A 27,151-nucleotide genomic window follows, 5' to 3' on the forward strand; every position below is an offset into this window, starting at 1 on the left:
CTATTTTAGGTACACACTGGATATGCTATTTAAAACAAGTGTTAATAAGACTTAAAGTTCGTATCAAGATTAAATTGGATTTGAATTTGTGGGATTAGAAGTGCTATTAACTACTTATTTAATTTCCTTTTTGATTGAGGTATGCAAGATTCAGAAACTGCATAATCGTGAGTGAAATGCAAATTATAGATGTTAGCAGAAAAAATATTTTTTTAAATTGTTGTTTGACAATTAATTTTATGATCTTTTTAAAGCATGAGGAATGTGATACAATCTAGGCCATTATTAGTTTATTTGACTAACACAATAATCTAACCAATATTGAAGATGAAGGACTTGATTCTCATTTCCACTGAGTTCCCTCTATGCTGCTGTGGCTGTATAAAAGGGTCTTAAAGTGGGTATAAATAATATAATTTGTGTAAATGGGAATCCGCCCTAAAAACAGGAGAAGGAGATGGGAGAATAAATGGAGATTTTCTGAGAAATGATTATATTTTGGTTCATTATACAATCTTGTAAACTTTTGCACATTGGTAATCCTATAGAGAGCAGTACATTTATTCAATGCTTGTTTGCAAGATCAGGGTCTTATATTGTGAGTATGTTGTCCTTTTCTACATGGTTTAAAGTAGGTTTTCCTCGGATGCTATCCTCTAGAATGGTTTCTATTTAAATTTATTTCATCTTTGATGTGGAATGTGACTGATACCCTGTACAGCACAATCAATAAATGTTAAATGCAGCATTGGAGCAAGTGAAGACTCACTGGAGGATGGTTCCATGTACATTGTTTTGAGCTCCCAAAATCTGTACAATACAGCTGAGAAAGAAGTTAAGTAGCCAGAGCAAACTGACCAACTGCTGATATATACAGTACCAGAAAAGTGAATATAGTTGTAAACCCGGTGGATAAAAAGATATATCTATATCTATATATATTTCCAGATGGATTTCATCTCTTGCCAAGTAAATGATTTCTACAAAAATTATGCTGAAAGAATTATTGCACCTAGGTGAGGAGAAAAATTCTCTCTCCTTTAAAATTTGATGCAGAAAATGTTGAGATAATGCAGTGATATGTCATGCCAGACATACTACACATATATTCATTTTTAGCATTTTATGTAGTGTAGGTTGATGTCATACAGAATGATCTAATATAAAGTGAAGAACCGTGGCCATTTTACGTACTGAATACAGGAAGTTTTTTTTTTTTTCTTTCTTCCAAAATGTAGTGGCGTTTTTGAGCTCATATGTGTCTGGAAGTATTTCAGCTTTCAACTGATGTAAATTTTCTGAATAATTTTCTGTAACTGATGGTCTGTGTGACCCTTTACTATGTTTTTATCAGTACTGTAGGCAAGGTGAAAAATCAGTCTGAATAATATACACAAACCAAAAATCAATACTGCATTTGTTAAAAGAGCAAACTAACTAGATTAAATGTGCCTCAGATAGTATCTTGCTTTTCACCCAGCCTTCCCAGGGTCAGGGTCAGGGTACTGTAACTTCTTTCCAGTTTTCCAAATAAGACTTGAGGAGAAAATGATAAAAGGAAATTTTTGTTTCTGATTTTTCAGAAGGCACTAAGTATATGTGTGTTTTTTAGCTAGCTCCCAATGCCCTCTTAGGAAATCTTTGATTTTCTTTGCAGTCTTGTTAGAAAGGAGAGAAGAACTGTGCTTCAGTAGAAATAATGCCACACTTTTTTGTTTCTTCTTGTATGCGTAGAGCCTTTACTGAGTACTCTGTTGCTTTCTGATAATCCTACTAGGTTTCAGGGCTGCACTAGAAAGCAGAATAGCCAAAATGACTGAGTAAGGTGGAAGTGGTTTTAAAGGGCAGTGCTGATATGACAAGGCTAGGTGTCACCTTTTTTTCCCCTCAAGTCTTTAGTGGAATTGAGCAGCTCATTTTCTTTCTATCTTTTTTAGCCATTGTCCATGTATAATTTCATTATTCTACAGGATAGCAAAGAGAGAGCTCTGCAAGGGTGGGATAGTTACCTGGATCTGCAGATGGACAGGAGATGTGGGCTTTTTTTCCCTCTGGACAGAAAGAGTCAAATTCTGGCCCCATTGTAGCCAATGGAAGTTTTGTCATTGACTTCATTGGTACTAAGATTTCACCTAAGGAATCCACTGAGAGTGGTACCTTAGTTTTATTTAACTGTTTGTAGGCCAATTGGCTTGCTCGTGGTATGAAGTCGTAGTCTAGCTCTGTTTATTTTTTAGAGTATTTCCCCCTATTGCTATAAAGGAGATAGATAGCTACTCTGGATACTGTCTACAAGCACAGGTTTCAGAGTAACAGCCGTGTTAGTCTGTATCCGCAAAAAGAACAACAGGAGTACTTGTGGCACCTTAGAGACTAACAAATTTATTAGAGCATAAGCTTTCGTGGACTACAGCCCACTTCTTCGGATGCATCCGAAGAAGTGGGCTGTAGTCCACGAAAGCTTATGCTCTAATAAATTTGTTAGTCTCTAAGGTGCCACAAGTACTCCTGTTGTTCTTTTTGTGTCTACAAGCACAGTTATACAACTCTAGGCTCGGGAGGCATAGGTGTCTCGGAGTCATGAGCACCCTACCCTTCCTATATTATTATATGGGAGGCTTGTCCTGGCTAGATTCCAACAAGAAGGGAGGAGGGTCCTGGGGTTGTGCCAGTAGGGAGATGGCTAAGAATCACTTCTCTAGTCGATAGTCATTTATCGTTTGTGTGAATGGATTGGATTTACAGTACTATAGACTGATATTTTTTATCTCTAAATATATGTCCTAGCAGTGTAAGCTGCACTCTTTGGGAAAGCTGGATAATTTTTTTGTACACTTTTGTTCAGTAAAGAACAGCAAGTTATATGCATTTAAATCAGTGGATAGAAATGGCTGTTTAATCTTTTGGAATCTTAACTATACATGAAGCCAGTGTCCTATTGCTGTTCAATTCAGCGTATGATGGGGATTTCACAGTTGATTAGTGGTTTGCACCTTTATTCAGATTACTTTTTGTTATATTATGTCATAAGCTTGGAAGACAATTTGGCTTGTTCAGAAGTTAGAAATATAGAGATTAATCATAAATATTAATAATCATAATAATGAATAATTGTGTGTATGTCTAAATATTTATGTATGGACAGACAAACATCGAATCTGCCCTCACATGTATGTATCTATATACACACACATGATGTTGATGGATATTAATATCTGCACCTACAAATATATATATATATGTACATATTGAAGAATCTCTCTCATATGGAGTAATTTACTAAGTATTTTCATTATGTGTGTGTGTGTTCTAACTGCACATATGCAGCCCTGCATTGTCAGGGCAATGAGAGCTGCAAAAATTCCCTTTCAGTGTTTTGGAGACATTCTCTTTGTTATTCCACTATTGTGCTCTGCTTGATGTTCTAACACTTCCCATGTGCATTTCAGAAATACTCTGAGCAAGAAAAAATCCATTACATAACACATTAAACATCACAGCTCTGAAGCAATTTGATTGTCAGAGTATCTCCAAAGAGAAGCCTGTCTGTTACATTTTTTAAAGGAATTTTAGAGCACTGAAGCACCTCTGACATGGCCACTACACAAAGCTCTCTACAAACATTAAAGAGAAATTAAGCCCAAATCCCATCTACTAATATGAGTGCACTGCTTATACTGTAGAAAAATAGTATTCTTGCAGAGAAAGATGTGATTCTCCAGAAAACCTGCATTGTAATATAATGTCTCTTGCATGAAAGTATGTCCTACAACTCATGGAAAAACTGCATCTCTCAGCAGATGCCAGTGTAAATATGTCCTTTCAGTAAAATTCCACAATTTGTAACAGCTATAGTATGGTGTACATCAAACAGCATGAGCATAGAATTCATTTTGCATCTTTTCCTCAATGGAAATTTATAGCATGTTTGTGCTAGTCTCTCTATTAGAGCTGAGTGAATAAATGATTGTTTGGGTTCGTTGGCGGAACTGGAAAAAAAATAGTTTCAGGTGAAATGATTTTTTTTTTTCAGATTTTTTGTTTAGTTTAGGTTTTAGGTGTGTTTATTCCTTTGTTTGTTTGTTTTTAAATGAATCTAGCTAAAGTCCTACGCAAACCATAATTTTGAAACAAAGTTGAAATGTTTTCTTTTGAAAATGTCTAAACAGAATGTTTAGACGTTTTCTGTTTCTTTCTTCTAAAACTCATTGCCAAATGCAACTTGAATTCACAAATAGTCTGGTCTCTCTAAAACTACATTTTTCAGCTAATAAATGACTCATATGAAAAAATTTGCCAAGCTCTACACTCTCTCACCCTGCTCATAGGGCACCCATAACGATAGTATCTGCTACCTATGCTCACTTGTGCTGTTAATGTGATTAGCATGTCATTTAATTTCCTTAGAATATCAATATACCACTTAGAATGAATTTGGACAAAATGTAATGTGTGTTTAGTAGGTACAATTGGTGACATGTTCTTTTGTCTTGAACCTTTTTTAGGTGTAGACTGGCCTGGCTGAGACACTGATCTCTAGCTTGAAATCATAGGCACTGCTCTGCCTAGCAACACTTACAGACAAAATATCTGAAATTCTAGATGATGAATGTAGATTGTTATGCTGATTTGACAAGAGGTTACTATCAGTCTAACAATGAGTCCACATTGGTTTATTTCTCTGACAGGCTTTGCTTGAGCTAGCCCTGTTGTAAGGAAAGTCAGTGTGTCTCGGCTCACAGATTATCTTGCTTTTGCTAGCCAGATAAGGAGAGTGACGCCTTCTGGTACCTGTTTGACCTGATGCCTTCTGGTACCTGTTTCTTTGGTGTGGCTGAACTTGTGATGATCCATTTGTCCAGAGTATGGCTCTTTATGAGGGGAGGGCACTTAATTTTTTTAAATCCACTGCCCACTCTGGGAGCATTTTGGGTTAGGATTGGTCCAGTCTGCTTCCTCACTGGATTTCCTAGGTTCATATTTATTGTATTAATTACCCTCTACCAACTACCCGCTTACCATCTGTGAGTTGTGTTTGAATGTATTTGCAATCACTCTTTCAAAAGTTTATTTAGTTTTCAACTGCTGCTGGTGAGGTCATGCATTTTCTAATGAGGAGAGATTTAAAAGGCACATTCCCCTGCTTGACAGGAATAGCGAGCCATGATCATTTCTTGAGAAATTTTCACATATGTATTATGTGAGATTTCTCATATTTCTTTTGGTTGTGGTGGCATTTGACGCAAATGGTACTTAATTGTCACCTGGGTACATCCCACAACCTATACTAATATATCTGCAGCCTTGCTACCTAGATGTCACGAAAGTAACTGTTTTACTAATATTGCATTCAACTATATTAGTGAGAAAAACTTTTTTTTAGGGGAGGGGAAGTAGTTGTGAGGTATGGTGTGGCTGTGCGAGTTAAAGAAAAGAGTTCATTTGGCAGAAAGCCCATGCATCCTATCTCTCTCCTCCACTCTGATTGATCCAAACTTTCTTTTCAAGGTGAGAATATAAATCAATACCAAGAAAAATGGCCAAGCAAGCAGCATGTGTGTCAATGAGTCATCTCATGCCTCTGGCTAAAAGGCTAAGCTAGTTGGTAAAACACTAGCATCTTTGCTTCCAAAAAGGTCAGATTTACCATTGTAATGAGTTACCCCAGCATTAGGTGATTTCAGTTTTCACAACTGAAGGACAACTGCAGGTATTGCAAGCTATGCCTGAGGTAGGGTTATCATATATAGTTCTTTTGTCTCTTTACAGCATCATGTCTGATGATAGACTTGCACTATTATGATTACAATGCCCGCAATAGCTAAGCTTAATCCACATGACCATAATGAAGCTCAGTTATTCACTGTTCTGTTGTATATTCAGAACACATTTTCATCCCACATGCATCAGTGTGTGGTTTCAGAACATTTTGGGGGTGAATGTTGAACACCTCTTTAAGATGAACCTAGAAAATAGTCTTTATTGCCACACCAGCACCACTGCTTTTGCTCATTGCTACATACCAAACACTTCAGGACTGGCAAAATTAACCAGCAAAAAATAATGCCTTCAGAAATAGTTTGGGTGTAATTCCAAAATACATAAAAATGATTTATTGAGTTCAGGTTATTAGATTTTACTTTCAACATTATTGATTAGAGTTGAAAAGTTTTAAAAACAAATATAAGATATTCTGTTCATCTTTTCATATTGATAAAACAGCAGGAATCAGGAGTGATTTGCAAATACAGTCGATATCTACTAACTAGTGCATCTTGGTGCACACAGAAACATGCCTTCTTAGTTACTTTTCTGGTTATCAGAGACTCAAAAGAATACTTTGTCCAGACTTGTATTCACTTCTGTTTCATAAATTGTTTGAAAGCAAAGCATTAAAAGATGTAAATTACTATATTAAGGACAAAGAGCTACCTTTTTTAGAAGCCACAAGAGAGTAAGAAGCTGTCTGAAATGAATCAGTAACTATATAGCAGATGGACTATGTTCGCAAGCTCCATTTCAGACTTGTTTCCTACTATGGGTAGGTTTACAGACAACACTAGGAGTCCCCGTTAAATTGACTAAGTTTGCCACTTATCCATTGTTTAAAGTCACTGAAGTGAATCTCTTCCCTGGCATTTGTTTCAGTTAATATTGTATGCTAGTAGAAATTGCCTGTGTCTATCATCTCGAAGTACATCATATTAAATGTGGATCTATTTAGTATTTGCATGTGTTGTTAATAGGCTAGTTTGGTTGCATATTAACTGACATAACATTTTTCACCCTTAGTACTTAACTTTACTCTGGGTCAATCCTAAGTAATAAAACCCTTAGTGTCTCTATACAATCTTGAAGTCACTAAAATAGAACTCCATTAATATTCATATTAAATGTGGACTATTTAGTATTTGCATGTGTTGTTAATAGGCTAGTTTGGTTGCATACTAACTGACAGTAACATTTTTCACCCTTAGTACTTAACTTTACTCTGGGTCAATCCTAAGTAATAAAACCCTTAGTGTCTCTATACAATCTTGAGTCACTAAAATAGAACTCCATTAATATTCTCCCACAAAATCCTCATTATACTGTTACTCACTGGACATTTTCCACATACTGCACAGGCAAATTAGGCATGCAATACCATTTAACAATAGCATGGATGTTCCTTTGGTAAATTCCCACAGCACAAGAAGCTGAATATTTACCCCAGAGTGTCTGACTACAGGGAATTTCATCATGTTCTCCATAAATTAATGAAGGAGGGAGTTTTGTGCTCTTTGTCCTCAGAATAAATCATGCTAATCATTTTCCAGGAAATAACAGAAGATGGAATGGAGACCCCAACAGATATCCTCAATGACTATCCCTTTCACCTCACCCCTACTCACCATCCTCCTTCCCTAAAAAGATCTGCTTCTCTTTTATATAATCTCTTTCAAATGATTCAAAGTAATTCTTTTATCATCTCTCCTCCAAAGAATTATGACAATGGGAATTGGAACAGCTTGCATAGCACAGAATTTGTTTCAGAAACCATTTCTCTGGTCACTATTGTAATTCCCAGGAAGAAAGAAGATAAAATGTCCCGAAACAGATACCAGAGCATGTATGTTTGAAGATCTTTGAAGCTTTCACAGGCTGTCACCAAGTGTAATAGATATATGCAAAGGTGCATAAAGGATGCAGTTCATTCATAATGAGAGCTGGTTGGGAATTTTTCGATAAAACTTTTTTCCATCAGAAAAAGATGATTTATCAAAACTGAAACTTTTCACAGAAATGTTTTAATTTCAATGAAACTTCAGTTGTGAAGGCTTCTCAGGTGCAGGATGGAACTGAAAGCAAGTGCCCAGAAAAGCCAATAGCCCAATGGTTAGAATGCTCATTTGGGCTGGTGGAAGACCCAGGTTCAAGTCCCTGTTCCAAAGGGAAGGTCCTTGAACCTGGATCTCCCACAGCCCAGGCAAATGTTCTACTACTGGACTATGGGTGTGTTCTGCTATGACATATAGAAGTCTGACTTCTATATTTGGGGGACAGCTCCAGTCAGGCCAACAGGAATACGCATCGGGGAGGGGACAAATTCCCATGCCTACCCAAATTCCACGCCTACCTTGCAAACTACGCCTATGGCTGTGGGTCTCCTCCTCCTCCTCTTTAATGAAAGTTATTGAAAAGTCTCGTTTTTGTTCCACATAGGAATGAAAACAAATGGTGAAACCTCAATATTTTTTTTTACACAACTGAATTCTTCTTTTCCGCCCAGCCCTAGGCATAACTGATTTTTTTAAAAACTAGGGAGCATGTAAGGGGAAAAACTGATGAAAGATCCTTTTGATTCTCTTTTTATTTAAATTAGCTATCTAAAGCGTATTTTTAAAACATGCACCTTTTTGATAACACACTTTTGGAAATCAAGAGAATGAACATATCAGCATATATACCAATATTTGCTAAAGACAAAGACAGCTAACCAATCTTGAATAGTATGAAAAGAAAACAGTGGCTGTGAAGACTGAGCAAGTATGTATAGCAGCTTCTGAGTCTTTTATTAATATTAATGTTCTGGGATAATAGAAGAAGAAACTTACAGGGAATTGTGAATAGGCTTAGGCCTGGTCTACATTTAACACTTAGGTTGACATAGCTATGGCTCCACACCCCTCAGTGCTGCTATGCCGACATAATCTAATCCCCAGTGTAGATGTAACTAGGTTGATAGAAGAATGCTTCCATTGACCTAGCTACCATCAGTTGGGGAGGTGGAGTTCCTACAGGGATGGAAAAACCCCTTCTCTTGTTGTAGTCAGCATCCGCACCACGGGAGCTATGCCACTGTAGCATCCAGGGCCTAGTTATGGCTGAAGTCCTTTCCCAATCCGGTACAACAAAACAACACACACTGGGTGAGTGCCCACACTCACCCCACCTTCTGGAATTCTTTTATTGGCAGTGTGAAATAACTATACCATAACAAAGCTCAGCCTAGCCTAGAGTTCTTTCTTTCAAATCCCCTAGGAACTGTCTGCCTCAGACCCTAGTTCCTTCTGCCATCTTAAATCCAGTGTAGGATTAATGAGCCACACCTATCTCAGTGAGTCAGCAGAAATCCATCAGTGTTTTTATACAGCGTGCCAGCCCTGCTAACATAGTGGGTGTAACATAAGCCCTTGCCAACTGTGATAGGAATATTGCTATAGTAAAAGATTTTAAAATGGCTACTGCTAACAAAATGTGAGTGGTAATTCGCAGTCCCAGCAGAATGGTGAGGGTCAGATCAAAATTTCCATTTCAACTAAGATGACTCTCAATGTTTTTACGTTGCTGCCCAGTATTATTTCCAAGATACTGCCATCTTAGCCACTGGAGAATCTGGGAAAACCTGTTTCATATTAGGGGCTGTGGGCATAAATAAACTTTTTCTTTTAAATTAAATTTAAACTTCACAAGAGAAATACTACCCCTCCCCCAAATAATTTAAATAACATGCTGTGTGGATACAGAGTTTGCTTGTACCTTATGGCTAATGCTCCCTTGGCTTTTTGTGCCCTTGTCCTTTTCAGTATTCTGGAGGAACATTCACCACAGTAATATGGGCCAATGTCGATCTTATTACTTTACCTGTTTTATCTTTTGTGAAATTGAGCCGTTAGTCAGAATTGGCTAAGCTGCTGCTCCAGCAATTGGTTAACCATGACGCTCCTCAAACTCATTTCTTTCAAGTAATTTGATTCCCACGTGCTCCCTGAGATTGCTTTTTGTGCAGAAAGGAAACAGTATGTGTGCGGGAGGGAGGGTGGGAGTGAGCAGACAAGGGCTGTTATGGCTGAGAAACGCAGATTTAAGATAAAAACAAAACAAAAACATGTTTTAAAAGATCACATTGCACTTTGTCTCTTCACCTAAGTCTACAAAGCTAAATGTTTTCATGTTCACTGGATTCAGGCACATGTAGGGCCTTTTGTGCCGAGAGAGTACAAAATAGCAAGCGAAATTCCATCCTTTTGTCATTGTTTATTAGTTATGCATAAAGCTGATGTGATTATCTTTTTCAGCAATATTGCCAGAAAAAAATGTGTAAAGTAATTAGATTTATTTTTTTTGTAACTGTTGTCATAAAAGGCTCCTATAGATTTTAAGATAGTTCTTGAAATCATAAGTAGAGTTCAGGGTTTTTATTTTGTTCCCCAAGCTGTTTCTTTCACATCCTGGCTATTTAGTGGTAAATGAGCACCAATTTTGTAGATCAACTTCTATTTAAGGCTAGTTAGTATGGAAGCATTTTTCTAAATAATGTACAACTTACTTAGGGATTTATAATTCCATAAAATTGAGAATATTTTATCACAGCTTTGGGCAAGAACCCTGCAGTGGGAAGGAAAATCAAGTCTTAAAGGCAAATCTTGCTAGAAGTAGACTTGTTCTGCAACTAAACATTCCATGTATACACAATGGTAAAATTTTGATGTCTGAAATATGCTTGGCATTACTACCCAACCATTGTGTGTCCATGCAGACATGTCAAATACAAGGCAGGGAAATGCTGGCCTGGTTTGATAGGAAGAGTTTTATTAATTTGCATGTAACAGATGTCCGTTTTAAATGTCTGTTACCCAACTGAAATGAAATTCATACAAAGAGTTGGATTCTTCCCTGGGGTGCATTCGCACGTATTTGTTTGAAGTCAATGTTATCAGTATACAACTAGAGCAGAATTTGACTGTCTGATAGTGTTAAGAAAAGCCCACTTTGGGTTCTGTTAGTTTAAAAAAGAACTGATCATTGGTTTGTGGTATGAGGAATTTGCTTTGATAACTTAGAGTCGTAGACTCATAGAAATGTAGGGCTTGAAGGGACCTTGAGAAGTCAAGTCCAGCCCACTGCACTGAGGGAGGACCAAGTAAACTTAACAGCATCCTTGTTAAATGTTTCAAGGACGTGCAACCCTAGGGGATCATACCAGCAAATTGCAGAGAACCCCCTTTGATCAACTCCCATTGATTTCAATAAGGGTAGAAGGTCTTTGGCACCTCTCTGGTTTTGGGCCCTAAAAGGAAAGATTTATTCTTTAATGAGAAACGTGTACAACATTTGCATATATTGAATGTTAATACTAATCAAGTGCTATTAATGTCTGTTTGTGTTTTAACCTACTAAACTAATAGACAGTAGACATCTCATTTGTCAGTTCAAAACTGTGCACTTGATGAGGGTAAAATCCTTCTTTTGGGGGAAATGATGTTATGGAGACATGACTCAAAGCAAATGGACACTTCGTTTGAAGCATGTAAATACTTTTGCCTGTTTGGCTAACATTAAGGCACACAAACGTAACAATTAAAATAATTCCAAAGGGGTGAGTTTCCTTAAATGTCATGGTCACTGCTCTGGCAATTTAAAGAGATCCTAAAGTGAGTCTAAATGTACCCTTAGTACAAATGAGAATTAGGCCCATCAAGCTGCAAGGCAATGGACAAAAGGCCATTGAGGGGTTTTCTTTTTTCACTTTCAGGAAGTGGGGAACTGTTTCCACCTATGTGGTGTGTGAATAAAGTGTAAAATACTATACAGGTACACTGATGTATACCAAACTGTGATAAAGGTCTTGCTTTCTAGAACTTTTGCCCAACTCAGTCGCATTTGACCCACATTTTTTTCTCTGCCCAGAATATTTTAATAATCCAACCCACTGAACAGTGTTCACACAGTTCTATTTTTTTTTAAAGTACTTATCACAAAAATAGCCTATCCCTTCAAATTTGGAATTTCCTAGGAAAAGCAACGAAAACATTGTTTGGTCTTATACCTACAAACCATGAAGGCAATGAGCTCTATACTGTTGGAAAATTCTTTTCACTGTCTTTGGTATATCTGGAAACATCTGACCTTATATTCAAAATGTTATCCTTAGTAAACTCTTACATTTACAATGTTATCTTACATAGTAGATTAGTAGAGGTCTCTAAAATGCATGTTACATTTGTTTTCCTCCTTATGAGGCTCTCAGAGTTGGACTCGTGGTTTTACAGGCAAATAGATTTTTAAAAAGGTAGATGTTTAAAAACTCTTAAGATATTTCTAAAAGAGTTTTTCTATATGTTATGAAGCATACACATAATACATGTTTGTGTGATATAAAGGTTTTATTTCCAATTCTGTGGTATGACCTGTACTCTACGACTCTTGAATAATAGAGTTTTGCCAAATAGAGTTGATCAAAATATGGGGAAAAAAACTTGCCATGTTTTTTTTTTTTTAATTTAACACTTCAAAATTTAAAAAAAATTGACTAGGTATATGCCTGGAATTTAAATGGGATGATATTTTAATTAAAAAAACTGCAAATCATCCTTCTTTAAACTCAAAATGTTGATAAATGTAAATTTGGAAAACTTTTACCAATTGTAATCCCCAGCTCCTGCTGATAAAAAATATTGTAGCACATGACATTATCAGATCATTTATATTTTCCGTATGTATTTATACACACACAACTAACCCATTTCTTCTTTTTATTTCCATTCTTTGTTCAGGTTTTCCAAATGAGCCTGCTGCCGTTATTGCCCTTACCACTATTAAGGAATGGTTGAACAAGAATCACAATGAGGTATGAAATAAAAAAAACTTTCCTGATCAGATTTCAGGATTACTTAGTTTGACCCCAAAATTGTGAAAGACCATAGTAATAAGTATGCAACTGATCCTTTGAAATTAGGACTGTGTAAAATACAACAAAGCAGGTGCGAAACATCAGTGGTAGTTTGGACCATATATAGCAGGAGTATTATCATATTTAATAAGCTACATGGAGGCTAAAGGGAAATATATTCTATTTGAAACAATACATTGCCTGTTCATTGTGACGTTTCTAGGCAAAGTAAAAACACATCCTCTGCGTAAAGTTGTTCCTGAGAGACAAAGTTTTCATATAAAAATGAAGAGAATCCTGTAAAGGGAATGTATATAATGAGCTTCAGTGGAACAACTACCAGGGACAGTAGTTTTTTAGGAGCTGGTTTACACCAAAGAGCTTTATGATGAAAATAATCTCTGAGTTCGTTAATTTTTAGGTTCCTTTCACTTTATTATAGTATTACTTTTCATTGGAAACTGTCTACTTACTTAAAATTTCACACCTATGTCAAACATTAACAGACCTGAACTACTTCCACAACTACACTGTCATGACGGTTATTTTTTTTTATGAAACAAAATGCTTTCAACAGAGTGGTCTCCATACCTCCTGCTCTGTTTCTCTTTTCTTCCTTTTTTTTCTTCTTAACTCTGATGGAATATATTAAGTGGCACTGAACTGGAGAATTGAGCAGAAAAAAGTGACTGAATGAATAAAATAATCATGTTGTCTTAAATTTAAGCTATGCCTGTTTCCATATTTTGAAAGCCATCGGATTTCAAAGTGTCTAGCATTGTTTAATACTTTTCTCACAAAATGTTTAATTTTGCACAGCTCAGGTTAGAATGGTTTCCAAAATAATCATCTATATGATATTTCAGCTTGGAAATGTATCTTTGGGATTCTGTTTACCAAGATTGTCCAGGGATATTAAGTGATAAATTGAACACAGTATTTTCAGCAACTTTAGAGTTGAATGCAAAAATTGTATGCGAAGTTTTTTTTAAAATGGATGACCAAAGTTATGCTCTGATGTCCATATTTAATTCTCTAAAAAACTGGCCTGACTCTCCAGAGTTCCATGGGTCTTCAAGACTCAAGTCAATAGCTGTTCTAGATTGTTAGTCAGCCCTTTTGAAAATCTGGACATTTTTTTAGGTGGCTAAACTTTGCCTTAGAGGTCTAACTTTATGCTTGTATTTTTGAAAGTCTGGGCTATTTGTATCTGGTTTATTAAATCCTAAAACAGATGTAATGGTAGAAACTGAAAATATTCCATCCAGCCCTGTGCATTTTCAGTGTTTTGCCTGATCCTATTTCAATTTTGTGCTTTTTCACTACAAATGTCAAAAAAACAAACAAACAACCTTTCCTTTTCCAGAACTAAATCTGCGTCTCACAACTTGTGTGTACTATTTGCTTCAGTTCCCTTCCTAATCATTTTTATTTTAATGGTGCTTCAGGGAGCCTGACTTCTTTTGGCAAAGTAGACTGCAAATTAGAGTAAAACAGATGGGCAAGAGTTCTTTAGACAAAAGCTATTTTCTCATCTTGCTCTATGGCTTAGGCTATTGTTTTTAAGACACAACAAATATCTATTTCCCTGGACGTTATCTATACCCTCCCTTATGTTTGTCCCTTGCCTGTCCTATATTTGAACCTTTCCTATGTCCTGTTCTCCTTCTCTGGTTCTTCCTACTCTTTTCTGGCTCAGTGTGCTGCCCCAGCGCTTTTCTAGCTCCTTCAATTAACTTGATATAATGTCCTCCCCAGGCTCTTAGAAATCCCTGTCTCTGGCTTGAATGGCAGCCTTGTTATAAGAGTTCAGAAGAGCTGTAGCAGTCATGGATTGCATTGGGAGTGCTTATCTTCTCTGTGTGTTTTACTTGAGTTGTAAACACTTTAGGGAAAGGAATGTGACTCAATCTGTTTGTAAAGTGGCATGTAGTTTGCAGACCGCATATATTGGTGTAAATAGTCATTAACATTGGGACTAGCACTTGCTACCTTCTTTTCTTGCCTTCTCTAAACCAGTTCCTTCTAATTCTGAGCCTTCCAGCCTGCAGATCCCCCACCCCTTTACTTGCTCACTATAATCATTCCTTTCTTTTGTAAACTCTTCAGAGACAGGACCCTAGCTTCCTATATTTCTGTGTACCGCCTAGTGGAATGGAACCCGCATCCTGAATGGGGCCATTGTGTGCCGCCACAGTACAAATCTTTTTAACAAAATCATGTGTTTACAGCATCACTACTTCTAAAGATGGACTGGAGGTCCAGCTGTGTCACTGTGTCTGTCTTGGGTCCCAGTATAGCACCACCCCATTATATTGTTGTGTTCCCTGGTGCTTAGGAGCACATCAAATCTAAGTCCTCAGTGTGATGCATTTTAAAGCATGATGCATGCTAGACTATTGTATATCAATGAATGCAACAATTCAGAAGTAATCTCTTGGGCCGTTTGTTAATTTTTGGAGAAAAGGAGGGGGGCTTGATTTGGCCGAATATCTGATTTGTGTGTGAAATCATATACCAGTAGGAGAAACCCCACTGTGGGCCATCAGTTGGTAATCACTGAAAAGGTCTAACTAGTGTTCTAGAAAAAAAAATTCTTATAAATTGAATGGTTTTCCATAATCTATTCTGACGTGCATTTTAAAATACTAGACGTTAACATGTTTATCAAGGTGAACATAAATAGATTAGCAATAAAATAAAAATATTTCTTACTATCTTCAAAAACATACTTGATTTCTGTACCAAGGGCAATCTTTAAAAATCATTCTTTGCATAAAAGTGAGAAGAAAACTTTGACATTTGGAACCAGTTTGTAGACTTATAAATTCCAAGGCCAGAAGGGACCATTGTGATCATCTAGTCTGGCCTCCTGTATAGTGCAGGTCATAGAATTTCCCCCAAATAATTCCCTACATAATATCTGTTAGAAGAACATCCAATATTGATTTTAAAATTGCCATTGATGGAGAACCACCATGCCCCTTGGTAAGATGTTTCAATGATTAATTACTCTTAATGTTAAAAAATTATGCCTTGTTTCCTGTCTGAATTTGTCTCGCTTCAGCTTCTACCCAGGGAAATATTATGCCTTTCTCTGCTAGATTGAAGAGCCCATTATTAAATATTTGTTCTTCGTGTCAGTTCTTTCAGACTATAATTGTTTACTTTCTCTTTGTTGAGCTAAATAGATTTGAGTCTATCACTATAAGGCACACTTCCTAACCCTTTAATCAATCCCATGGTTCTTCTTTGAACCCTCTCCAATTTTTCAACCAGAAACAGTATTCCAGTAGTGGTCAAACCAGTGCCAAATGTAGAGGTAAAATAATCTCATTACTTCTACTTGAAATTGCCCTGTTTATACTTCCAAGGCTCCCATTTGCCCTTTTGGACACTGGAGCTCGTGTTAAGCTAACTATCCACTAGCAACCCCAAATATTTTTCAGAGTCACTGCTTTCCAGGATAGAGCCAGTCATCCTGTAATTATGGCCTATATTCATTTTACATTTAGCTATATCGAATCGTATGCTGTTTGCGTGTGCCAAGTTTGCCAAACGATCCAGGTTGCTCTGTGTCAGTGTTTACATTATTTACCACTCCCTCAATTTTTGTCATCTGCAAACTTTATTAATGATAATTTTATATTTTCTTCCAGGTTATTGATAAAAATGATAAATAGCATAGGGCCAAGAACCGAGCCCTGTGGGAGCACACTGGAAATGCAAACACTCGATCATTATTTCCCATTTAAGATTACATTTTGACACTTATCAGTCAGTCTGCTTTTAATCCAGTTAATGTGTGCCATATTAATTTTATATCATTCTAATTTTTAATCAAAATGTTGTGTGTTACCAAGTAAAATGCTTTAGAGAAGTCTAAGTACATTACATCAACAATATTACGTTTGTCAACCAAACTTGTTGTTTCATCAAAAAAGGCATCAAGTTAGTTCGATAGGATCTATTTTCCATAAACCCAAGTTGATTGGCATTAATTATATTACCCTCCTTTAATTCTGTATTGATCAAGTCCTCTTCCTCAAGTCAGCTGCTCCATTATCTTGCCCAGGATCAATGTCAGACTGTCAGGCCTATAATTACATGAGTCATCCTATTTACCCTTTTAAATATTGGCACTACGTTAACTTTGTTCCAGTCTTCTGGAACTTCCCCAGTGTTCCAAGATTTATTGAAAATCAATATCAATGGTCCAGCGAGCTCCTCAGATAGCTATTTTAAGACTCGTGGATGCTAGTTATCTGGACCTGCTAATTTTAAAAAGGTGTGTCTTTAGTACCTGCTGTTTAATATCCTCCAGAGAAACTAGTGGAATGGAAAGAGTGTCATCATCGTCATCATCATCCATCATATGATGAGAGTACATTATCTGGTTCCCCTTCCCACACACCCTCCCCAAAATTCAGCTGCAGTTCTCTGTGCTCCAGACATAGTCAGCCAGTGTAAACTGGCAAAGCTCCATTGACTTCAGTGGAGTTACAGCAATTTACACCAGCTGAGGATGTGATCTACTGTATTTAGTCTACATTTACCCTCTTCTTCAGGTATGGTTTTGTTGGTAATTGAAACAACAACAAACTTCAGCCTAAGCTTTCTCCCTAAGCTTGGCTGTTCTTAGGGCTTCCTTGCAGAGACTTCTCCACTGTAGAGACCAGATCCCTTTAATTAGTGCCACTCCTAACTCCACACCAGAAGCACACCTGCCATAATGAGTCTGCATGAATTAGTCAGTATCTCCTTCCAACAGGGTGGATAAAGAGAAAAGAACCTTGACACCCCGTTACAGCTGGCCTGACATCCTTCAGATTGTTTGGCTGTTCCTTTGCTCTCACTAACCAACGCCAGCTCTCTTGTTTCACTGTTGTTGGGGAGCAGGAGGAGGGGACCACAGTCTATTTTGCACTTAACCAAGTGTAGATACATCTATTCCTAACTTGGCATCCTCTGAAAGTCAAATTCCTTGTCTCTTCTCTCCAAGATGTCCAACAGTGGTTACCCCAATTGAACAATATTCAGTTCCAGTTACTTTAAATGAAAATATCAGGTACTTTTGGGCCTGGAGTACAAAATGCAGAGTAAATTGCAAAATAAAAGTTATAGGAGGATAAAAAAACAGAGTGATAGTCTACTCACTATGACATAAGCAAGGCTGTAAACTTAGTAATACAGCACAGTACTGAAAACTGTCATATCCCTGAAAAACTGTCATGTTCCTGAAAAGAGAGGCAACCATCCCCACTAACACCTCTCTACCATCATGTAATCTTTTCCCCCCTTTTGATGCAATAATGAAGATTTTAACTGTGTCCGTTTTGATTCAGAATATAGTAAATGTATTCCTATTCAACCTGGAATCATTGAAAATATTGCCTTGCTGGCCCATCTCCTTGTATTTTCACAGTAGATCCTTATCAGTTTGTCTGTGGCAGTGTTTACTGGAAAACTGATTTTCCAGTTTAATAAAAGGTTTTTTTTACCCAAGTCCATTGTTGTGCCCAACTCTCAGGTGTTTACATAAAAACTTATTAGCATGTTTAACTTCAATGTCTCTTGGATGAATGTCTCATTATCATGCAAATTGAGCTAGCCACTTTCTGAGGTTAATTGTTACAAAACAACCCTTACAAAGACATATCCTGATTTACTGAACACTAAATATTAAATACAGTATAGCAGAAGTAATTTATACCTGGCAGGCAGGGCACTGACCATCACTGTATCGCAGTCTAAAACTTAACTACATCGTGCTCACCAGGGAAAACAATACAATAAGCAACAATTTGTATTTAGTTGTGCTTTACACACAGCTCTGCTCTAGTCTTGAAATGTAGCTCTAAGTCAAACTAATTTCTAGCCATGTTTTACACCTATATCTGCTGACTTGCAGCCAGAGGGCAAATCTAGTTTAGCAGTTAGTAAATGGTATTATATTGTAAGCATGGAAATCCCTTAGAGCAAACTCACAAGAATGGTAGTAATCAGCAGTACTGGGTTAATTTACTGCAGACCACCTAGGCTCTCTCTTTAGCAAACTACATTTTCATATTTCATAAACCTCTCAAGGTTTAACAGGGTTCTTCAGAGCACAGAATAGAATTGGGTTCCATCCTATAGGAAATTATTCTCTAGAAATTCATTTAAGAAATGCACATTAAGCCCCTTAAACAGTTCAGAATGCTTCTTTCTGTGCTAATTTGACAAGGTCAGAGACATTGCCCCATTATATATCACAATGGAACTGTGGGACTTTTAGCTCCTGGTCTCAATAGTTTGTTTCTTTCTTTTTTTTTTTCTTGGCAGAGATCTTTGAACATATGCAATGTTAAAAAATGTTTGTCACTTTTATTTCAGAATCACATTATGTACCTCAAAAGGGGAAAAAAAAGAAAACTCCCAATGTGTGCAATGCCTTATGTCACTGACCTGAAAGGCCTCAAGACCTTTTCACTGCTCAAAAAAGAACTTACATTCAATAGCAGAGGTTTTATTCTTTTTACTTGCACAAAATGCTACAACTTTTAGTATGCACCTAATTAGGGAAATAAAAATCTGCAAAGTGTATCTGCCACCCATTCCATCAAAACAACAACTGATGTGGATGAATAATGCATTCATAGAAAATAAGTCAATATGTTCCTGATTCTTTGCTGGGATTAATATTTCAATAGATTTTTGTAGCCTTAAGTGGGTAACATTTGGCTCCATATGTTTTAGCTAGCAGATGTACACTTTTTTTAGTGGGGATGGAACATGGTGGGAAGGGCGTGGGATTTGCAGCATAGCAGAATGGATGAAATCCTGGGCCCATTCAACTCAGTGGAAGTTTTGCCTTTGACTATAGTGGGGTCAGGATTTCATCCAGGCCAAAGTTTTCAAGAGTGGTATCTCACGTGTGACAAATGAATTTTTTTTTATTGTTAACAGCTAGACTTTGTATTGCACATTATTGGAAAAATGTGACTCCTGCTATGAAATTGTGGTATAGTAAAATAGGGACTGTCCATGTAATGGAAAAGCTTTCACACCAAGTACTTACAGACTATAAGTGCCAAAAAGAGGAGAGGTATTTACAATTCGATCACCTTTTTTAGCATACTTATAGGAGGAGGTCTCCCCAGCCAGCAAGCCAGAATCTTTAGCCAGATTCTTTGTATATTAACTTTATCCTGAATCAGTAATATCTAATGTAGTATGTTAATATTCAAATCAGTGGCCAACTTTGAAAAGCTTCTGTTTGTGTGTACGCATACACAGACGTCGTGCTCTATCAGTTACAGTGATGTTCTTCACCACTAACAGCTGAAATAAAACTGCCTTTCCTGCATGACAGCCATAGTCCTGGTCCTTGGTTGGACACTGCCTTACCAGCAGGGAGAACTGATGGCACCTGTGTTTGCCTGCTTGCTGAAGTGGTGGTGGCTGCAGATATACATGAGTTATGTGGACTCAATCTGATTGGCCTGGATTAGCAGTGGAGGTAGCAGCTGGCACTGGTACGGCAGCTTGAACCTACAGAGCCCATTTTCTCCCCTAGCCACACACAGCATCTTAGCATGGGGAGGAAGAATGGAGAAAAACTTCAGAGAGAAGAATTGCGAACTCTGCAAGGATCTGAGTACTATATCTTTAAAACTGTGGCAGGAAGCCAGGCACCAGGGGGTTGGATGGGGGAATGGTCTAGGCAAGAGATCTGAAGTCAAGAAGAGGGAAAGACAGAGTAGCTTTAATCATAAGGCTGTTTTCCTTATTCTAATAAAGTTCCTTGTTCTAGTGATTGAAGAAAACAGGTCTTTTCCTAATTTCTTCACCACTGTCACATGACTGTATCAGGAAGAATGGAGGGAGTCAGGTGAGGTGTGACTGATCAGGTTTAAGAGCAGACCTCACAGTTGTCCTGGGTTTTACTGGACAGTATGTTAGAGACTGGGATGTAAGCGATCTGGCCTAGTGATCAGAGCAGAAGTCAGGCCTAGTGGGTGGAGCAGGCATCCAGCTCCAGGAATGGAGTTGACGGTCACAACCAGAGTCAAACTCCTGATGACCAGAGTCAGAGCCAGCGATTGAAGCTGAGAATCAGAGCTAGGGTGAGATACCAAATGCTAAAGCCAAGGGTCAAGCCAGAGTCAGAGTCAAAAGTTGGGGCTGGCAGTCAGAGCCAGAACTAGTAAGCAATGTTTGAAAGAGAGGCGTGAGGCCAGGATCAGGCACATAGCAGCTGCATGGTGGGAATTACAAGTGAAGGCAGGAGCCAGGAATGGAGCAGGAAACAGGAGCAGGGTTGGGTGTGGAATGCAGGAAACATGCACAAGTGCAATAAGGAATCACTCAGTTGCTCAGACAGCTGCCTATCTTGCCTCCTGGCTTAAACAGCATGGTTGGACCAATTGGTGGAGCCAGGTGATCCTCCAGTCAGGGCTCCCATGGGTGTTGCCATGGCTGCAGCTGCAGTCCTGCTAGTTCCTTGCCTGGCAGCTTTCAGCAGGCATCAGGTGGCAGCCAGCATCCAATGGCTCTCTGGGCGCTGATAGGTGCAGGTTCAAGACCTTGGACATCACAATGTCCTGCTTTGATCTCCAAAACTCCCTGTCCTGGTTGAACCCCCAGATCCATTTCAATACACTGCTCTAGTGCTTTCTCCCCTCCACATTTTTTATCTCCACTACTCTTCTCCCACTTGCCCTGTGGCCTTTTTTGGATTTTTCTGTTGTCCTCCAGCCCTGTTTTTGCCCTCAAAGTCCATAATTTCCCTGCGGCCCTGGGTTCTCAGCTCTGTTTTTTCCGCCTTCTGTCTCCATATGCAGGAACTGGCCAATTGTTGCAGCAGCAATCAGGCTCTGCAGGTCAGACCAGCTCCTAGCAGATCTTGTCCTAACAATTCAGTGCTTTATCCAACTGCCTGTGGAAGAGGCAAGCGGCTTCCTAGGAGGTATGAGGCAGAGGAGGGAAGAACAGTTCTCCTCTCTTCAGACCGCTCACTATTTAAAGGGGCTGCTCCCTGGTCAGCTAATCAGTCAGAGGCTGCCCTGCCTCCAGAGACAACGAAGGCAGCCAAGCAACCCAGTTCAGCTATTCTTGTGCTATGGTTGGCTGGTCCTTCTGTTCTCTTTAGTGATTTCACCAATATAGCCTTGGCTCCTCACTCTCCAAAGACAGCTGGTTGAAGTGGGAGCTTGGAACAATGGATCTCATATTTATCTCTACATATTGAGTGCAGATGGACACAAGAAGTCTGAGAATTTTGCCTTGGGACTTATACATTCAGTGAGATGTCTTCCCTTTCAGCTTAACATCAGATTTATTTTCCTTGCCATAATAGTCACATTTATATAGTCCACTCCCTTTTAATACCCAAAGGGACTGGAGCAGCTACCTAGTAGCATTTCATTGATGAAAGAAAAGCTTTTATACATTAAACTAATTCATGCAACTTCCCCTAATATGGTAATGTTTTGTTTGTTTGCTTGATTGGTGCGTATTTCTGTAGTTTTAAAGCTGTCAGTGGAACACTTTTTTGTTTGTAGATATGTAAAAATACATATATTTCTGCCTAAGCTGAGATCTTTTGTGCCCAGTTTTGAGCCTGAAGTTATATATAATTACTATGAAATAAACCTCTGAATATATGGATTTATAACGAAAACACTGACAACTCCAAAAGTATAGCAAAGGCATTTGGCTATTTTGGTAGCTTTTTTATGTTAAGCTCATTAATTAAGATAATCTTTTTTTAAAAAAAAACCCACGCTATTCTCCTGGGTAGGTTAAAAAATGATCTCCTTTCTATTTCTGCATTCTAATTAGGTGTTAATCATATGCTCGTCTGATTGAAATGAAAATCAGCCATCATGCCACTGTCATCTAGCTAACGTTGAGGGGGGAAGAAAAGGTGATTTTCAACTTGTACAAAATTAAAACAATTTACTTACTCTGTGTAGTTCCTCTCAGCCTGGTCTCAAAGAGAGTCAGTGCAGTCCCCAAAGCCAAAAATGCTATCATCCCGACAGACAAGTCATATTCTGAAATGATAAGTAAAGCCACCTTGGGAATAAAACTTCCATATATGATCTTCAGGTTGCTGTTCGGGTGAGAGGCTGATAAAGCAGAGCTGACAAAGCCTGCATTCATTAAGAATGCTAGTTTATTAAATTAAGAAAGCTTTTGTTACTTCTTCTATATATACTTTGATACAGCAATTAAAAGAAAAAGGATGGAAGACATCCTCTTGGGAGGATAGATTAGAGCTCAGACTTGCTGAGGTTGTCCCACGTTACCTAATCTCATTCCTGGCATAGAATGTATTTAAGTGAAAATCAGTGCTTCATTTGTGCTAAGGCTCGCCAGGGCCAAACCTCAGCATCTCTAGGTTTGGCAGTTCATAGCCCCGGCACCTATGGACTTGCCGCGTCAGTTATGAAATTTTTAAAAATTGCTTGAGCACCTCTGGTGAAAATGTTGTATATTGTTCACTTTGACCAAAGTAAAACATTGTAAGAGGAGAAAAAAAATGGTTTCCTGTATTTTTAAAGAAAATTCTGAGGTAAAATTTGTTGGTGCCATGGGAAAACCTCTTCTCATAGGTCTTGTGTATGTAGAAAATCAGTCAATACCTCTTTGTAAAATGTTGTGTAAACTCAACGTACTTGTCACATTCTGGGGTGCAACTCAGACCAGTGAGCAGTTGTGTCACAGTCTGCCCCTGTAACTCTTAGTGCTTCAAGATGACAGGTTTCAGAGTAGCAGCCGTGTTAGTCTGTATCCGCAAAAAGAAGAACAGGAGTACTTGTGGCACCTTAGAGACTAACAAATTTATTAGAGCATAAACTTTCGTGGACTACAGCCCACTTCTTGCATCCGAAGAAGTGGGCTGTAGTCCACGAAAGCTTATGCTCTAATAAATTTGTTAGTCTCTAAGGTGCCACAAGTACTCCTGTTCTTCTTTTAGTGCTTCAAAAGACTTTGTTGCTGTGGTTCTCTTTTCTGGATGCTCCCCGCCAGCATACAAGCTTGAACTGAGTGTCTGTGGGTTAAGCACCTTTGATTCAGCTATTCTGACTCCAGCAACTTGCTTGTTACCCCCCAGCCACACTCTGCTTACCCCTGGCAATATGACCCCAACGCACTCCCAGTCCCGAATTTCCCCAAAAAACATGTGTTCCAAAATCTCTAGCCCTCTCCTGGACCATTGAGAGAGATTAAGATTTGTTTGCTCCTTTAAAGAGACAAAAGCACGTCACAGCTTATTCTCCTAACTGGGTAAATACACCCTTCCTGCAAACACAGGACTGAGTTGGTTTATAGTAAAAATAAAACAAATAGGACAAAGGTTGACTGATGCCAAATAAAAGTAGAGATACAAGCAAATAAAAGTAAAAGAAAATATCTAAAAGTCTGAAACTTAATCCAGCAAAGTACATGCTTTATTCAAGATGGCTTCCCTCATTCTTCTTTCCTGCCATAGCTGATCCTCATTCAGTCAGTCCCTTTCACAGAAGCACAAGGGACTAACTTGTTTCCTAAACAGATTTCTCACTTATATTCAGTTACCAGATACTTCAAACTCTCCTTTGCTGAAGGCCCCATCTTTCTTAGCTTGCAAGAGCTCTGGCCCCTTGTATCCGGTCTAGTGATGAATGCCAAAGATGGCTTCTGTCTTCGCTTATCTCTTCCAAAGTGCAATGACCTTGTTTCAAGAAGCAGGATGACCTCCTGCTGTTCTTCCCTTCCTGTGGTCTTCCTGTCCCCTGCTGATTTCTATATAAAGCGGGCTTCCATTGTGTTTGCACACATCATGCATTGAAGACTGGTAGATAACCAAGTTCCCTTCTGTCTGGGTAAAACCTGTTTCTCTCTTTGTTTGGTCAGACCGTTAAGAATAATATCAGTATGTATACATAAGTCCTAGTGTTAATACATACAATTCACAATGATATTAATCACCAGTGTATCAGAAGCTTTCATAAAAAACCCTCACTTGATACACTTTTATAATATAGTAATATTGTATACAATCATTTGATTCCTTTGCTTATCATTTAAGTTCAGACTCTCTGTTTTTATAGCCCAGATAAAGTTTCTCTTTCCTGCTAGGGTGTAGACACCAAGCTGTCTTCTCCCCTGCTTGTTAGCTTGATAGCTTTTTTTACCTAATATGTAAATAGACCTTCACTGCTTCTGTCTGATGACTGGGCTGGTCAGAGAACACCTACACATTCCTTTACCTGGGGAAGACCTGTTTTCCAACTTCTGCTATGCCTTGTTTAACACATTTTAGTCATAATTCCAGCATATATCAATGAATCTTAATATACACCACATACATACATCATGAAAAAATATTAATGATCAGTGAGTTATTAGTTTTCCAATGATACATTATGTTCCCCTTTTGGATACAGATTATGACAATAGTGAGTTGGGGGTACGCTAGTCAGGCCAGCTGAAACTCATTACCTGAAATCAGTGAGCACTGGGATGCTGTTAGGGTATTACATAACATTCATTACATAAATAATTACTTCTGTAACTCTGCTATTGCTAATTAGTGCCACAAACATAAGGCAGTTGTCTGCTTGGGCTCTTTTATGTTTACACTAGTTAACTACCTAATAATAGAAATTTACCAAGGTATATTTTATGTTTACAATTCAAAGGCAGTTATAATAACAGGAAATTGTAACCTTAAATAATTACATCAGATAACCAACCTTATAAAATTATTGTTGTTTGAGGGCTTTTGGGGTTGTTTTTTTATGGTGTGTTCTATTGAGTTGTATAGTCTGAGGTGCCCAGTACTGTGATAGTGTGTGCCAAAAACATTTTCAAATAAGTAAAATGACTTTAAGCTGTTGTACTTTGCGATTATGTAAGCAGTAGTGTGTAACGGGTTGTTTGACAATTTGGACTGGAATTGTTGCAATAACATAGTTACTTACAAGATTGATTTCTGGTATTTCTTCCAGTTGGGCCCAAAATGTGAAGAGTAGGTCCTTTTTTATTCCAGTATTTATGTTTCTAGTCTTTGTCCAAAGCAGGAATTTTAAAGGTTAATGAAATACAAGCTGACATCTCAGAAAGGTTCACCTGAGTTCTCTCAAGGTTCAGATGGTAGGTTTTCTGTTATCTGAGCTGCTTTGTCCTGTTTCTACTTACAATAAAATGTGCAATGAAATAGAATTAATTGAAAAATAATTTGGACCCAGAGAGATGTGAGTGTTTTAGCAAGATGCATGCCTAAAATATTGCATTCACTCCTGTGCACCTCATTATGAGAAAGATAACAAATTGATTGGAGTTCAGAGAAGAACAACAAAATGGTTAGAGGATGAAGGATTAAACTTTAGGTCTCTATCGTACTGCTATTGAAGGGCAAAACTCTCATTGACTTCAGTGATTCAGGATTAACGTTTAAATGAATTAAATATTTTTGGGGTAGATAGCTAAGTAGGAGGACAAGATGAATGTCTAAAAGTGTATGATTGCTGACACTCTTGCATATTTACATCAGTTAATTGATATCTACAAAGGTGGCAGAAATGGGATAAGAAAGGGAAAAAGAGTATGACTATCTGGAAAATCTTCCGAAGTAGAAGCTGGTAGAAGGCTCATTACTTTAAACTTTTAAGGATAAAACACTAGAAAATGTTCTATGATGTCAGGGAGCTGGACTAGACGCTGAAATGGGTATTTTCCTTATTTAATTTCTCTGATTCTCTAGATAGTAGAGGAATTATGGTCTGATGGATGAAGAAGCTATATAGAAGAAGCAAAACTGTTTTCTCCTATGTGAATGTCCGATTCAACTCCCTACAGTTTGCAAAAGACAGCATGTCCTTTGTGTCAGGGTAGGGTACAATAATACAATAAACAACTGCATTGCTATACAACTTTTAACCCATACTACAAAAAGAACAAACTACTGAGTCTCTGCAGTACAAGCTAACTAGGATGGAAAGATTTTTGTTAGGGTTTTACACTGCCTATTTTTCTTATGGTTTTATACCACCACCTGTCACTATAGTATCTGAGTATATTAGCCACCAAGAGCAGGGCAGAATCAAATTTCATGGGATGAACTGCTGTGAATTCTGAGAGGCAAAGTGCCTTCCTTATAAGAAAAAAAATGGATTCCTTGCTGCCAGGTTATGGCGTCTTGATATATAGTTTAAGATGGATGATTCTGACATTTAATAGCTGAGATGTTACTGGACACATACTTCATAGTTTCAGTAACATACAATGTCCTGAGAGGTGAAAAATGTGTCTGTCCATCAGCTATGAAATGACAGTGCCAGTGAGAAGAATTGTGTGACTGTGGGGAGCATTGACAATGAGAATTCATGGGAGTGTGAGAATGATTGTTTCCCAGGATACAATGGATAATACTTGAGTAATAATTAAATATAAAACAATACATTAAAATAATACAGTGGGTGCAGCTTAAAGGTCTATTGCCTGGCTGTTGTGACTTTAAGC

At 37.9% G+C, this 27,151-nt stretch overlaps 1 protein-coding gene across 3 annotated transcripts in view; it reads left to right on the top strand.

Moving 5' to 3' along the window:
* The window catches only part of MACROD2 (mono-ADP ribosylhydrolase 2), a 1,284,297-nt gene that overhangs the window by 920,767 nt on the left and 336,379 nt on the right, over window positions 1-27,151 (top strand). For all 3 annotated transcript variants that reach the window (XM_054021788.1, XM_054021790.1, XM_054021789.1), the window contains exon 8: window positions 12,540-12,613. In XM_054021788.1, coding sequence (XP_053877763.1) covers window positions 12,540-12,613 — 74 coding nt within the window. The remainder of the gene's footprint in view (window positions 1-12,539; window positions 12,614-27,151) is intronic.

Source organism: Malaclemys terrapin, chromosome 3 (assembly GCF_027887155.1).
Source record: "Malaclemys terrapin pileata isolate rMalTer1 chromosome 3, rMalTer1.hap1, whole genome shotgun sequence".
In the NCBI taxonomy this organism is placed as follows: Eukaryota; Metazoa; Chordata; order Testudines; family Emydidae; genus Malaclemys; species Malaclemys terrapin.